Source organism: Drosophila suzukii, chromosome 3 (assembly GCF_043229965.1).
Source record: "Drosophila suzukii chromosome 3, CBGP_Dsuzu_IsoJpt1.0, whole genome shotgun sequence".
Taxonomy (NCBI): domain Eukaryota; kingdom Metazoa; phylum Arthropoda; class Insecta; order Diptera; family Drosophilidae; genus Drosophila; species Drosophila suzukii.
Genome location: NC_092082.1, coordinates 4,999,720 through 5,015,672, shown reverse-complemented (window position 1 = coordinate 5,015,672; position 15,953 = coordinate 4,999,720). Strand labels below are relative to the sequence as shown.

The following is a 15,953-nucleotide window of genomic DNA, read 5'->3' as shown; positions in this document are numbered from 1 at the left end:
GGTCGCCACGTTCTGGCCTAAACTCTGGCCTCATTTGGCTTGCCAACCACACGTGTTCCCACTCATGCACTGTGTGCTCACTACTACCACACTGGCAGGGTTTTTGTTTTTGTGCGAGTTGCCTGACACTTGTTAGCCTTGTTTTGGCAGGGATGCGGAAACTGGCTATTAAGTTTTGATGAAGCAAAGTTGCGGCCTATCAAAGCGCTGCCGTGGGCGAGCATTTGACATGGCATTATCAATGTTAGCACGTTTGCTGTCTGCGGTGGTTCGTGTTTCGCTCAGAACTTGTGGGTATATACTATATACTATATATCCCTTATGGAAGGTTGTTTCATTTAGTTTTTCTGTGCCCCAACAAAATCAGTGACAGCAGCACACAAACTTTATTTTATTTTGCTGTGGCCTGTCATAGTTTGTAAATTAAACTTTTTCGGATGGTATCTGTCCTCTTCATATATCACACGAAGAATGTGTGTGTGTCTTTCAACAACTGCTGTCCACACGATAACAGTCCAATAAATCCAATTTTCACCACCACACTTGATATATATTTTCACAATTTCTCACTTAATTGAGATTATTATGTTATAGTTTCCATTGATTGCTTTGTCGGTTTTTCGGTTGCCACGTACACACAAATTATCCGCCACTCAAACGTCGAGAGAAGACGCACACGTCTGCTAGCGCGAAAATCTGAAAGTTAACTGAAAATTAAAACAAAAATCTGAAACTATCAATAAAAGCTAAAGAAGAAGCCTACGGAGGAGGCGAAGAAGCCGCCGCAGAGAAAAAGAAAACATAAAATGTTTAAAATCCCAAAAAATCAAAGTCCATGAAAATAATAATCGTAGAAGGCAGCGAGCAATGGGCGACGGCTTCTTCTTTGGTTTCTTCGGCTTCGACGGTTAGCCAAGCTGCAACAGCAACAGTAACATCACTAGTTACCCACATTTGGCGCCGACTACAATTGCTAATGGGTTGAACAGACCCAGCTAACACTTACAATCAAGCCCAGTTGGTAAAGCCGATTAAAACTGATGCACCGGGAGAAAATCAGAATATATATGTTTAATATATGATAATCTGAACTTATCTCTTTACCAGCATACCTGTAGTCTATAAATCATATCATATCATCATGTCATATCATATATCATATCATATATCATATCATATATACGATTTTTCAGAGTACCATTGAGTTCTTGTTTATAAGATAATATCAATATTATTTTAGAAAACAGTTTTAATATTTAAAAAAAATTGTTTTATTATCTATTGCCATATAAAATATTTAAGTGTCACTATATATCTTAAATTATTTATAAATATTTATTTCTTCATTAGTTAAACTTTTTTTATAACTATAAAATGTATCTTTGGAGAATCAGTCTTAAGCTGACTCAAAAAGATTACCATAATATTTCTTTTTACAACACATTCAGCTTAACCCATATTCCCCATAATTTTCCTGAGTGTATTATATGAGAAGAAAATCTTCATTAGAAGTTAGTGCTGTGTTGGTGGCTGCATTGGCGTGTGGTTGCATTCGGTGGCTTCTTGCATGAGTGGCAGCGATACAGATAAATATATGTTTGTGCTACTTCATGGCTGCATAAATCCCACATGCGACAAAGTGAAAACTTTTCGTTGGCCGCACAGCTCGAAGATGACTATCATCTCCGCCGTGCGATGCAATGCGGTGCAGCACCTGGAATGCGATTAGATGCCGCTAATTGAAATGTTTGTCAAAATCCACTGTGTCATCTGTTTCAAAGCCTAAACTGCCGTCTCCTGCCCGACTTTGTTGCCTCTTTTCCAGCGAGGGGCGTTGATGGAGTCACGCCTCAGCAAGCAATTCGAACGCCTAACTGCATTTGAATTGAGCCAGGCTGGCAAACAACCTTGAGTGGCTTTTGGTTAATTACAGTCGAGGAAAACTGCCTCACAGTTTGGCACACATCCGAATGGAGAAACTGTTTGGGGAAGTGAAGAGAGTAGGCAGAACTCCATCTGAAAATGTGCAATAATGCCTGGGCTCTTTTAAAGTCCACTTGAGGATAAACCCTTTGAGACAATCAAAACTATATTTTGAAAATCAATATTACATTTCACAAAATAAACATTTACTTCCATAGTATTTATTTAAACAGAATATGTCAATGCCTTTGCAGGAAACAAAAATGGTTGTGAAATATAAATAAATTTCTTCTGTATTCCGGTTTAATTTTAGCAATTTTATTTCAACACAAAAATAGTGCAGAAAAAAAGAATTATATTTCGATAAAATGTGTCATATGCCTTTATAAATATTGTTTTAATGGCGTGATTGGAAAAATACGTTTCCATTTATTTGAACTTGTCATACAAATACAACAGAATATTTTGTTGATTAGATACACAACAAAAGGAGTGTAGAATTGCACAGCAAAAATATATACGAGTTTTGGGAATGTCTTTTGCAAAATGAACCATGACTTTAACTTTAATTACGAAACATAAACTAACGTCAACTGATTTCCTGTTTATTCCCAGACGACATCTATGTGGAATACGTGAATGGTATGCCACACATGACTGTTCGGCTTCCCAGTCGCAATGAACTCTGCCAGTTCGCCCTGAAACCAATCTCCCACAACGTTGGCGACCTGCTGGCCATGCTCAAAGCTGAGGATCGCGGCATCGATCGAGCTGCGGTGATCAACAGGCACGGAGTGCGAATCGCTTCATCCTGCACCATCGACAGCTTGCTGGATGACTCCTTTAGGTGGGTAACAAGCCCATCTCTCAGGTGATCACTAATCTTATCCACGTACAATTACAGCATACAAATCAACAATCGCACACTGGAGGTCATTCCACCGAAACGTGAGAGGATCACAGTGGAATCAGTGGACAAAGTGGGTGATGTGCGCAAGGTTATTGCTCAGGTGAGATATTATTTTACAAATTTCTGTGAACTCAAAATAAAAATGTGTAAATATATGTACAGCTCTACGAGGCATTCAACGTGGGCGAATATCAGCTGGAGAAGAGCAATCAACTTGCCAAAGAACTGGAGACCTTACGCTACGAACTCGAGCCACTGGAAGAGGTATAATAAAATAATAACCTAATAATAATATTCAAAATGTTATAATGAACTTAATTTTTTAATTAGAAAAAACTAGAACTGAGCAAAAAAGCAGCTCGTCGAACCAACTTTATGACTTGGATGGGCTTAGGTTTAATGTCCGTGCAATTTGGCATCCTGGCGCGTCTGACTTGGTGGGAATACTCTTGGGATATTATGGAGCCCGTCACCTATTTTGTAACCTACGGCACGACAATGGCAATGTATGCCTACTACTGTGTAACCAAGAGGGTAAGCTTGTTATTATTATATTTAATAATATAGATAATAAAATATTTTCAACCCTCTTAGGAATACATGATGGAGGACGTGAAGAACCGCGAGTACTCGCTCACCCTCTATAGAAACGCCAAGAAGATGCAGTTTGATGTGGAGCACTACAACAATCTGAAGCGGAAGTCGGCGGAGTTAGAGTACAATCTCAGGAGGATCAACGATCCACTCAACATGCAATTGCCATCGCATCTGGTACGCACCCAGGAAAATACGCCACCAACCCTAATTGAGGAAAAGACGGAGCGGAAATAAACTTAAGGGCTTCTCAGAAATCAGTTACTTGACAGGGGAATATGGAAACTCAAACTAATTTTAACTTCCTCAAACTAGAAACGAATAAAAGTCCGCCTTTTAGCTAAAGAAATTCAGGTGATCGAAATGTTGTAGTCAACGTTTGAAATGTTTTGGTGGACGCATCACATATTGTTTAAACTCAACTTTAGTTTTTCTCTTTATGTTAATTAAAATGTTTTAGTTGTTTATTTTAAAATTAATTAGCCTAAGCCAAAGTTTGACGATTTGCAAAAACGCACAAGGTTATTCTGACGCCTGCAGTTTTAAAGCTGATAGCATTATTTTATGTTTAATTTTTAGTTATTTATTGCAATGAGAGATTTGTTTTATGCCTAAGGCAAATGTGTGTGCAAGTTTTAGCAAAATATATGAACTATTTATTGACTATTATTCCCGTATGAGTTGTATAATTTATTTTTGCAAATAATGGTGGCTTATAGTTAGCATTTAAAAGTGAAGGCATACTTTTAGGCCAAAAAGTGAACAAACTGTTGTTAATTTTGGCTTGAATGCTTTAAGGCGGAAGCACCTATAGAAAAATTGTTACAAATTATTTAAATTTATGCGAAAAAATCGGCCTCACTTAAAAAAAACAACAGGTATCTACTAACCATCACATATTAACAGAAAGTTATTAGCTGTACCCGGATGTTCATCTTCCCGAATGCCTGCGGTCCAATTTTTCAGTTAATCTGAACTCATCCAGTGAAATCTACTAACTCTTCATAAGCTTTAAAATACCACATACTATGAGAACAACTAGAACGAATCAAATTGTAAATAAAAACGCACCAACTATTCCATTAAGATTTTAGCAACGGAAAATATGCCATTTCATGGAGACATCGTAGTTAGTAAAGTTAACGAAATCCTAAGCGTAATTTAGTAGGTATGTTAGATATGTAAATATATAAACTGCTGTGTTTCATGACAACGTAAACGATATGTAAGAATCACATACAATTCATTTGCCCTGCGCGAGTCGAGACGAACAAAAATGAAGCCTAAAATTAGTGTAGAGTAAGCCTGTTGGGCTCCTAAAATTTACCCTTATTAAGCTTTCTTCCGAACTCTACGAACCTATATACTCTTAAACTTAGAATTGTCAATGGTTGTGTTGAAAACTGTTTGCCTGTGCTATAAACCCAATCCTAGAAACCAATCAGTGGACTCTACTCTCTACCAACAATCTACACACATGCATCGCTTTTCAATGCGCTCACTACACACAAATAGAAGGTATGATATAGTCAAGAACCCCGACTATTAGATACCCAGTACTCCCAGCTGTGTCATAAATTATGTTGCATACCCGAAAGGCGTTTGTTTGGATTGCATCAATTCAATAATATAAGCTGAACTTGGAAATACCCAATACCATATAGAGGCGAAAAAGATTCCTTGTCATATGCATACATACTTTAAGCCCAATGAGTACTGGGTATGAAAACGCACATATGGTTCATATAAATCGCACACTAACTTACTAATCGACATTCGGAATGATTAACTCTAGCCTAAGCATTTACCTATGCATATTTATAATACTTTAATGACATTTGTGATTCAATTTCAAATTATAAAATGAAAATTATTTACTGTACAAAGCGATCTTGACATTAATCAAACGAAACCGAATAACTTTGAAAGTATTTTGCCTAACCCAAGTCCCAACTAACATTTGCGTTTATCTAATAAATTGTAGATTAATTACCTCCTAGAAGTATTCACGAAAACGTAATCCTAATCAGCGCCAAAGACTTATGAATACATTTAACTAGTTACTCTTATACATTCCCCTAAACAGACGTTAACGTTTTTTAAAGCCCCTACTATTTATACGGATCTATTATTATATTACCAACGATGCGCACGAGAGATTAACTTATTTCGAAAATGTTGCTTAACTACTCTCATGAGGTGCGAGTACTTATAATTCTCAAGTACCTTCTTTCAACAAACAACTAATCTTAATATACGATTACCTATGTCTTTTTAACGAATTTAAAGGAAACCCAACACTAATTAAGTGCATTAATTAATTATATTGTTTGAATTTTGACAAGAAAAAAAACAAATGCAATTTTTTACATTTATAAAACCGAAAAAATCGTTTGTTAAACTAAAATTGCAAAACTTCCCAAATCCCAAGCTTGAAAAACAAATCAAATGAAATAATAAATATGCAACATATGCGAGCGCAAACTGATAAAAAATAATATGAAATTAAAATAAAACCAAGTTATTAATAAAATGTGTACAGCTCTCGCATTTATTTGCTACTAAAACGCACAAAAGGACAATTACGAGAGTACGAAAAGATAGACGACTTACGTAGTATGTCGTCGACTTCTAGGCACATCTGATCTCCAATCTGTAGCACAAGCTGGAATCGGTGGCATTCCACCGGACCAACTCGGCAATCGGTCTACTTGACTTCAGGAAAAGCGTGAGTCGCTCGTTCAGTTGAAGAGGGGAGAATTTGCTGATTATTAACGCCTTGGTTGAGTCCCGGTACTTCCCCATCAGCGACTCATTGCTAAAACTGCGTCCCTGTCGATCCGCCAACTCAAAGGTATGTACAGCTTTGTTTTCTTCATCATCAATTAACCGATAGCTAGGCTGTCTATAGGGATTGTAGCCCAACTTTTTGCATATCTCTCGCACTTCATCGACCTGCAGGGGTTTGCTTTTGGGGAAGCATTTCGTATGCCAGATGCCATAGGTTTGTTCTATAACCTGACCATACTGAGGAGCTGTCTCTGGTTGTCTAGAAAAAAAACAAAGTTTAATTAAATATCTTTAAATCCTACAGATTTAATTTTAAAAACTTACGTGTGCTGATTGCTGGCCCAGAAATCCTTCTTTTGCTGATGTAGAGGATGTTCTATGCCAAAGCAATACCGCTCATCTTCGCCATTGGGGCAATCTTTCTCCTTGTCACACACAAAGTCCCGAGGAATGCACTCCCCAGGCGAACTGTTTTAAATATAAATGCAATTTTCTTTAACTTATATCCATAAGTATTGAAAAGTCACTTACGAACTGCATTGAAAATGATCGGCAGTGCAATTGCACAGTACAGAGCTCTCATCACTTTTGTCCCAACAGTTTCGCTTGCCATCGCATATCTTAGAGGGATCAGTGGCTCTGAAGAGAAATAAATTTCATTATGATAAACAGCCTTAATATCCTTAGCTTAAACATACTGCAGATAAGTAAAGCAACTGCAGATAGTAGGCTCATCCGTCATGTCCTCGCAGTCAGGTACGTGGTCACAGAACTTGCTCTTCGGCACACACTTAAAGCTGGTCCGACACTTCATCTCGCCGGGTGCACACCGCTGCTTCAGCTGTCGGCATTTGGTCTCATCTTCATCGCTGCCATCATGACAATCGAATCGGTCGTTGCAAATCGCAGTCTGTGGCAGACAAGTGCCCAGCGGGCAGCGATGGGTATTGCATTCCGGGGGTGGCTGGAGCATTTTGCAGCTGGGCTTGTCTATTAGGGGAACTTAAATTAGATTTTGCACAGCTTTCGGAATACGAACGATTCACCTATAATATCCTGCAGCGATTTATATGCCAGCTCCAACGTTTTAATGCCAAACGGCTGTTTAAAACTTTGGCAATCGGAATTGTTGTAGCTAAACATGGCCGTGGGGAACCACCCTGTGTGCGAGTCGCGACAGACCAGCACCCCCTGATCGCTGGGGTTGTGATGCGAATCGCTGACATTCTTCAGCCCAAACTGATGGCAGCTGGTGAATTTGGTAATTGCCGGCAGCTCTGTGGGGGCTACGCCATTAATGAGTTCCACCTCCTCCGAAATGGATGCCATATCCTCGGCGCTCACATTCAGCATGCGCATCAGATTCGCCGGTGGCTGCTTTTCCTGCAGCTTGTAGCAGGATTCGCAGTTGGTAACATTGTCTATCCGGGTAATGGCCACCGTTTTGATGCGGCCCGAAGCATCGTCATGAAGCACACTGATGCAGTCCCTCGCAGCGCCCTGACTTTGTTGAGAACTGCAAGAACAGTAAGTTTAATTAGTTCTTACAATTTTTATGCAGAAGTGATGAACTCACCTGTCTGGCAGGAATGTGGGCAGCACATGGTGGGTGAATCGCACAGGATGCTCCACATGCAACAGCAATACATTGGACTTCGGAACCGCCTCAAAGCAGTTCACCCGGCGGATCTGCTCGTGATTGCTCCTATGGGCCGATCGTTTCGTTTTGCCACCGCCCAGTAACACGCTGACGTAGTGCATTTCCAGGTCAATGCCAAAAAGACAGCTCTCGTGGACCAACACCCAATGCTTGTCAATCAGCACTCCGATGCACCAGAGATCACCATTCGAATAGACATCCGCCAGCCAGGGCCAGTGCAGCTCCTCGATAGCTTCATGGAGCTGCTCATTCACCAGTATGGTTTTATTCTTCTTACTCTTGATGAGATTATCCAAGCGGTCTAGGATCTCATCCTTCTTATTTACAACAACCGCAGGAATTTGCGGCTTAAAGTGCACATTCGGTGTGTTGTGGGTCTCGATGGTGGGCTGGAGTAGGGGAACCTGCTCCATTGGCTTTTCCTTGACAGCTTGTCCAGCACTAAAGGTTTTCAGAGGTGTGGTTTTATTGGAAAGGAGATTGCACTCTACGTAGATGCCCACACACTTGCGGGGCAGCAATCGATCCTTCTCTGGTCTCGAGGCGGATGGTATACCAAGCTCGGGGATTACAACCTCGTTCTCTGTCAACTGGATATTGTCGCCAACCATGGAACGAAGTTGAGCCACCATGCGGTGGCTGCCTGCCTTTAACTCTGGCGTTATAGAATGCATTTCCTGCTGGCTTACGAATTCCGAACTATTGAAGTAGTGGGCTCCCTTAAAGCCAACAAGGGCACACACTGCGTTCGCCGTGTTGGCCTGGTGCTCATGGTAGCCCGTCTCATGGGCACACACAACCCGCCATACGCCATGGGCGTTTCTGGAGAAGATTCCGGCACTGCTGAATTTGGGCTGCTGGTGAACGTCGAAATGCACATCGTGGCCATTGGTCAGGGCAACTGGAAAAGGTCATAAGTTTTACATAAGATTCTTTAAAATTATTGGGGTATATATATACTACTTACAGCAATCCTTTTCATCTTCCTTGAACTTACAATCAACTGCATTATCGCAGCGCTTGCTTAAGGGCAGACAAGTTTTGGACAGGGGGCAACGGAACTCATGAGCCTGACAGTCCCCTGGAAATGGTTAACATATATTAAATACACAGTTTTAATTTTTTGTCCCAATCATTACGGCAGTTTTGTTCGTCCGTGAGGTCCTCGCAATCGGCCTTGCCATCACAAATGAGACCCTTTAGAGATCCCTTCAAATAGTCCCTGCATGTGCAGTCCAGTTCATCAGTTCCATCTTCACAGTCTACTTTGCGATCACAACGCATCATAATATCCACAATTTGAGACATCCTGTGTGGGTAAAAATTTAGGCGTAAAGTAAAAAAGTTTAAGTCAAAACCAAGATAACTCACTTTTTGCACACGAACTTATTGGGAATTTGTATGTCATCTTTATGAGAATGAGTGCTGCTACTCTTCGCTGTGGTTGTCTTAGCGGATTTTGTAGTGGTGATTGGTGCTAATGTGGTGGTGGTAGTTTCTACGGGCTTTTCAGTGGTTGCAATGGTAGTTGGGATTGTGGGTAGAGGTGTGGTGATTCTGACACCAATTGTGGTGAGCTCTGTCGTTGTAGTGTCCTTTGTGGTTGTGGTGTCTTTTGTGGTTGTAGTGTCCTTTGTGGATGTATGGTCCCATGTAGTTGTGGTGTCCTTTGTGGTTGTAGTGTCCATTGTGGTTGTAGAGTTCTTTGTGGTTGTAGTGTCCTTTATTCCTTCTGTAGTTACTGTGCTGGGAGCTACCGTTGTGGTCAGAGATGAAGTAGTTGTCTCTATCTCCTTGGTGGTCCCAATAGTAGTACTCTCTATAAACTGAGTAACCAAATCGGTGAACTTTTTTAAATCCTCAGTTGATGTGGGTATAGTTATAGTAACCAAGTCGGTAAACATTTTTAAATCCTCCGTTGATGTGGGTATATTTGTCATTGGAGCGTCAGTAGTTTGTAATGTTGATTGCATATTAGATTCAATTGTTGTCGATGTTGTTTCCATTGTTGTAGATGGAAGAGTTGTTTGAGTCTTTGTGGAGATTATTATAGTCGAAGGATTGGTGGTTGAATCAATGATTGTTGAACTTTGAACAGTGCTCTCCTCTATTTTAAATAATCCACCTGAAGTAGTTGAGGAAACATCTTCAGTAAAAGATACATCCATTTGGCCTTCGGTGGTTTCTGATCCCTCCGTGGAAGTTGTGCTATCCCAGAAATCGTCCTCTTCATCTTGTTCCGCCTTTAAATCATAATCTTCAATAGGAATCACCTCCCGCATTTTACTCTCCTCAGGATGATAGTCACTCTCCGTTGTGGTGCTTACATTCTGTCGTACGCCACCCACCATATCTGGTATAAAGTTGTAGGCACATCCGACCTCATCTTCACCTCCGAGGCAATCAACACTACGATCGCAGCGCTGGCGCTTGGCTATACACCTTTTACCACCCCAGACGCAAATGAATCCTGGACAGAGTTGGAGCGGCTGACGACTGGGCAACAGGCCAGGTCTGACGGCCATTTCGAGCCAGTCCAGGTATAGAGTCACCCGCGTGTAGACCCCAAATTCCTTAGGACGAGCGCAGCCGTTGCCGTGACTTACCACTCCGGCCAGGTAAAATTCCTCCGGCTGAGAGACGCTGCGACAGAAGAGCGGTCCACCCGAATCCCCTTGGCAGGCATCGCGACCTCCGTTCGGATCGCCGGCGCAAATATCCTCCGAGGCCTGATCCTCTGGGTCAGTGCATCGTTTCCTTATGGGAACTATAACCTCTCGCATAGGATCACCTGCAAAAAGCATTTTAACACGTTTATATTCGAAATAGTTTAAGTACTTACTGCTCGGACCCTTCTCTCGAATGGCTCCCCATCCAACCACGGTGCACAAGGTGTCTTCCTCAGGTCCCCAGATCCAATCCTCCCCTAACGTAGTTCTTCCCTTGTCGGGCAAGCAGATGGGTTTCACCCAACGATTAAATTGCAGCGGGTTTACCAGGCGGAGCAAGGAAAGATCATTCCGCATACTCTTCCTTTCGTAGGCCTGGTGGACCACCACATGGGACACGGGCTGGATCTGGGTGGCGGGTGAGTAACTTGTACGCCGCAGGAGACCAGCTCGCACCTCGTAGTAGTATTTTCCAAAGTTTATGACGCAGTGGGCAGCGCTGATGATCTGAAATATTAAATATATTACAATTAATATTGATAATTTAAATATGAAAATTCCAACTCACCCAACGTTCAGAATAGATTGTTCCTCCACAATGAAATTTGCCATCTCGATAGATAGCCACCACAAATGGCCAGCGCAATGCACTCGTGTAACTTCCACCCACGATTCGTCCATCTCCAACTATTTCCGTTGACTTCGCCACAGCTCTCTTCGCTTTCTTCGAGTGCTCCGTTTTCGAGTTATTGGTGGGCACACCGCACTGCATCGGTGGGCACTTGACATAGGCCACGTGATCCACCAGGGAATCATGGCCATTGCGTCCATGACAAGCCTGAGCAAAATGGACTCCGGCGTGCAGAGAGGGCTCAATAAAGGGACCCGGAAGAGTGAGGACCTGAAAGGTAACATTTAAGGAAGCCGGCAGGTTCACCCGATCCTTCACGTCCAGCTCGCAGGCTGAAGCCGCCCACTTTTCGCCATTGTTGCACACAGGATGCCAATCTCCGCGATAGTTGTGGTATAGATAACCCTCAGAAGCAGAGGCAGCGTGGGACTGAAAAAGATTAGAAAGCCTGTTATAAAAGATCTCTTCGGAAATCGATATATTCATTAACAACCATATGATCCGAGACATCGGTGACCAACATGCTGCACTGCTCCTCATCGCGCCCATTCAGGCAGTTCATGAATCCATCACAGCGCTCCAGCCGATTGTAGCACATGGAAATCGTAGAGCGATTGTGTCTAGCATACTCCTCCGGATACTCGTAGCAGGAATATGCCAGCGGTTCACAGCCAAAGCAGCCCATCTCGTCCTCTCCCATGGGGCAATCCGCATAGCCATCGCACAGACGTTCTTCATCCACGCGATTAGCACACGTGCAGGCGGACTCATCACTGCCGTCCGAACAGTCCACCACATTGTCGCACCATCTCGAGGCGGCGATGCACTCTTTCTGACCAAAGCAGGCCACCTGGTTTGGCTCCGGACACTTTGATCGCTGCTGGATCGTTTGCAGTGGCAGTCCCGCGTAGCTGGCGTAGATGATTTGCCCCGGCTGTTGGCCGGAGCTAGACTGATTGGCGTGCCGCATCTTAAAATTGGCATTGGAGAAGGTCGTCTGTCCACCCTGCTGCTGCTGACCGGAAGTCTGCGATTGTCCCGCTCCCGGACCAGCTTGATTCTTCATGTAGCTGCAGTAGACCGGCTGTTGCTGCCCATTGGATGATTTCTGTGGCGAGGCATTCTTCGAAAAGATATTGGCACCCTGGCCACCGGCTCCGGAACCGCCACTTCCTCCGAAAAAGTTACCGCTCGGTCCGAACTGCTGCGGTACAAAGAATATGCCACCGCCTGGATTAGAGGAGCCTCCAAAGTGACCACCCTGCATGCCCATAAATGTGGGCGTGTTGGACCACATGGGCATGCGGAAGTTGGCGGGCGTCATGTAGAAGCAGACGGGGATGCTGGGCATCCCAAAGTTTGGGTTGAACATAAACTGGGCCGAGGCCTTCATAGTTTCGCCGGAAACTGGGAATCCGCCAGGAGCGCGACTTGTAAACTGAACACTGGGTGAAGCCGTGAAAGTTTCGCCCTTCTCCTTGGTCTCAGCCTCTACCATGGGGGCCCCCTTGTTGCGCATCTTTAGGGCCACTTGCTCGCAGAGGCTGAGGATCTGGGCATCGGCAGCTGGGGGGTAAATAGTGACATACAGATTAATTCATCACATAAAAATTAAGTTACACTTACCATTCCAATTGTGTCCATTGAACGGATTGACCTTTGGTCCCATTTTGTCCAGGACCCTAGCATCCAAACCCGATCCAAAGGTATCTATCAGCTCGTTTTGATTTGCCCTAGCTTGATCCTCAAACTTCTTAAGCCAGAGTTGACGTCCATATAGATCTGTAGAGTTTTCCACGGAGGATTCATTGTCATTCAGCACCCTAAGTATGGGCTTTTCTTCTTCGTGACGCTCGAAGCTCTCCAGCATATTCTCGATACTGCTGGGGTTGTCCAGTGGATGCAAGGATCGTGGGGATTCCGTGTCGATTAAAGCCTCCCTGGTGGTCAACTTGGGTTGGCTTGTAGAGCTACTGCTCACCTCACCGCTGGGTTCTCCGCCATCGATTATCCAGTCAAACCTCACCGGCTTCGGCTTGGTGGGATGGGCAGTGGAGTTGTGAAGCTTCTCGTTGGCTTCTGTTGTACTTATCGGCAGTGTTGTTGCAGAAGAGGTAGTTGAGGTGATGGTGGAGTTGTCCTGCGTTTCCACAACTTCCTCCCCATCAATAATCCAATCGAACGGCATCTTTCGCTGTCCTGAAGTGGTTTCGGTGGAATCAGTGGTGGTGTCTGGCAGAGTTGTATTCGTACTTTCCTGGGGCTCTTCAACTTCCCTACCGTCAATGATCCAATCGATCTCCACTTTCGGCTGTTCTGTGGTGGCAATGGTGGCTTCAGTGGTACTGGTACCGACCTTCGCAGTGGTTGTCGTTGTGTTAATGGACTTGACTTCCGGCTCTCCATCATCTTCTCCATCGATTATCCAATCAATGAATCCACTATTGGTGGTTTCCGTTTCCGATTTAGAATCTGATTTTATGGATGTTGCTGCTGTGGTGGATACATTTCTAATGGTTCGCTGACCTGGTCCCTCAGTTGTGCGCACAATCTCCTGGGGCTTTTCAAAGTGATCCAGAATCCAGCTGATCTTCTCCGTTGTGCTCTCCCCGCTTAACCTATCGGTGGTGGTCTCCACTACTACTTGTGTCCTTGTCTCCTCAACCAACTGAGTGGTGTTTCCTGGCTCCTTGGTTGTTTCCTTTTTGGGGGCATCATGTGTGTAAACTGGGTTCTCATAATGATCATGTCCATCGATTATCCAGCTGATCCTGGCAGGTTTTATCTTGGTCCTCGGGGGTTTTTCAGTGGCATTTCCCCCTGCCGTGGTTGTGGATGCAGTTGTCTCCTTTATTAGTTCTCCGGGAGGAAAGGTACCACTCTGTTCGTAGGACTCCAGGCTTTTAGACTCCAGTTTCGGCTGCTGCTCCCGCATGATGGCCTTCATCTTCTCCATTTTCTCGGTCACCTCCTTGGCCATTTTGTACATGCGCAGGAAGGCCGACATGCAGTCCTCCGGGGTCTGCTTCTTGCATCGCACAAACTCGTGCTCCAGTTGGCTAAGAGCCTCTCGAGCCCTTTTGCTCCTCAGCTTGGAGTACAGATGATACAGGTTGGCCTCCATTCGGACAGGATCTAACAAATCCAAGCTAGGCAGCCCACGACGCGAACGGTGTTTCTTGTTCAATCGGAACTTTACCAGCATGCGCTTTAAGTGCTTTTTTCTTCTAGTTTTGCTATCTTCACCAACCAATTGATTATTCATATTCTCGTCGAGTAATTTGAAGTGCAAGGTTTGAGGACTCATGATCAAAGCAGACTGATCCTCTTCGAAGGGCTGGTTGAGAAGTACTTGGTGCCTGGCATTCAATGCGGCAATCTGCTGGACCCGATCTGGAAATAGAGATACCAATAATTATACAATTATCCTTTAAATGACAGCCTATTTTTAAAATCTTACCAATTCTCTCCACCACAAGACCATGGTAGATCAGGGAAAAAAGCAGTACGATGATAACCAGAACCGAGATGGCCAAGATGCGTTTGCTGAAACCAATGCTCCACCAACGTCGAGAATTTCGCAGCAACCTGGTGGCCTCCAGCTCTAAAGAGTTTAAAATTTAAACTTTAAATTATATTTTAAAAAATCTTTATGCACTGTCTTTCACATCTTCACTCTTCAAGTGCATAACTAGTCACTTCTTTATCACCAAATTGCGTAACTATCAATTTGTTTACTTGCAAAGTTTTTGTCTCTACTCCAATTCTTTTAAAAATGTAGTTTACATACTTTTATTTCCAACATACATAAGTAAATTTATTTTTTATTTCGGTCAGCACTTTCCGGCCTCTTCAGCAATTTCGCAATAATAATTTTGATAAAAATGCTGATCAAAGATCCAAGTTAATTGGAACTTTCAACCATTTTATGGAATTCACTTTCTTGCTTAAAATTTTAAGAGACGTGGGTGAAAATTGCACTAGTAAAAAAAAGTTTTAGGCTTTCTTTGCTTTAAGAGTGCCAACGACTACGGAAACGTACAAAATGTATGAAAACTTGAACGTGTTAAACATTTTAGTTTTTGTTGAATGTAACCCAAGTTGTATGTACATTTTGAATACTTTTAAAGTTTAAGTTTTTCATATCTTTTAGCAGCACACATACCATCCATGTTGTAATTCATTTTTCACAATTTTATACTTCTTTCTGAAATATTATTAGGCGCTGAACATTTTTAAAAACGAGCTAGCACTTCCAAAACCGCTGAAGAATTTTTTTTCACTTTCTTGTGGTTTTATTTATATGTTTAGCACTTTGTTAAATTGGCTGGCCAACAAGGAGCCTCGGGTTACAGCGATTCACTCAAACAAAAATCCACAAAAAGCAAGTGCAGGGCCGAATTCGATATCCACAGTAATCCAGAACGATAATAACCACGACGACGACGACGACGACTTCCGCGCGATCCGCCCGGCAAACGGCAACTGAAGCCGGCGGTGGTTGAGTACCGCTTATAAGGGCTTCCGGAAAGTGGATCACCGGGCAAACGACCCACTTCCATCGGCCACTGCTGCACATTTCTGCTACGTTTCGAACTTTAAGGTTTTTTGGTTAATGAAATCTGGCCCGGCAACTGCCACGGTCAGCTGAAATGACCGTCGAAAAGTGCAAGTTGAAGGGGAATTCGCAGAGCAACGAACCATCCAACCACCCACCCATCCAAGCAAAAAATATAACTATGTTAACCACCAATCCAATGTGTTAATGCTCGCAGT

General features: G+C 43.1%; 2 protein-coding genes across 4 annotated transcripts in view; one reads left to right on the top strand and one right to left on the bottom strand.

Moving 5' to 3' along the window:
* Positions 1-4,096, top strand: part of MCU (mitochondrial calcium uniporter) — a 48,739-nt gene extending 44,643 nt beyond the window's left edge. For all 3 annotated transcript variants that reach the window (XM_036814517.3, XM_036814514.3, XM_070996232.1), the window contains 5 exons: positions 2,539-2,770; positions 2,828-2,933; positions 2,996-3,097; positions 3,164-3,367; positions 3,428-4,096. In XM_036814517.3, the coding sequence (XP_036670412.1) occupies positions 2,539-2,770; positions 2,828-2,933; positions 2,996-3,097; positions 3,164-3,367; positions 3,428-3,664 (881 nt within the window). In that variant the 3' untranslated portion in view covers positions 3,665-4,096. The remainder of the gene's footprint in view (positions 1-2,538; positions 2,771-2,827; positions 2,934-2,995; positions 3,098-3,163; positions 3,368-3,427) is intronic.
* Positions 4,097-5,948: 1,852 nt separating this feature from the next.
* On the bottom strand, positions 5,949-15,661 carry ndl (serine protease nudel). The gene is made up of 15 exons (XM_017079373.4): positions 15,343-15,661; positions 14,638-14,781; positions 12,804-14,570; positions 11,671-12,743; positions 11,115-11,606; positions 10,720-11,053; positions 9,249-10,668; positions 9,017-9,186; positions 8,845-8,958; positions 7,794-8,778; positions 7,264-7,733; positions 6,916-7,207; positions 6,749-6,856; positions 6,542-6,685; positions 5,949-6,476 (listed from the first exon to the last, which is right to left on the bottom strand). The coding sequence occupies exons 1-15, from the start codon at positions 15,359-15,361 to the stop codon at positions 6,059-6,061; spliced, it is 7,950 nt and encodes a 2,649-aa protein (XP_016934862.2). The 5' UTR covers positions 15,362-15,661; the 3' UTR covers positions 5,949-6,058.
* Positions 15,662-15,953: the final 292 nt, after the last annotated feature.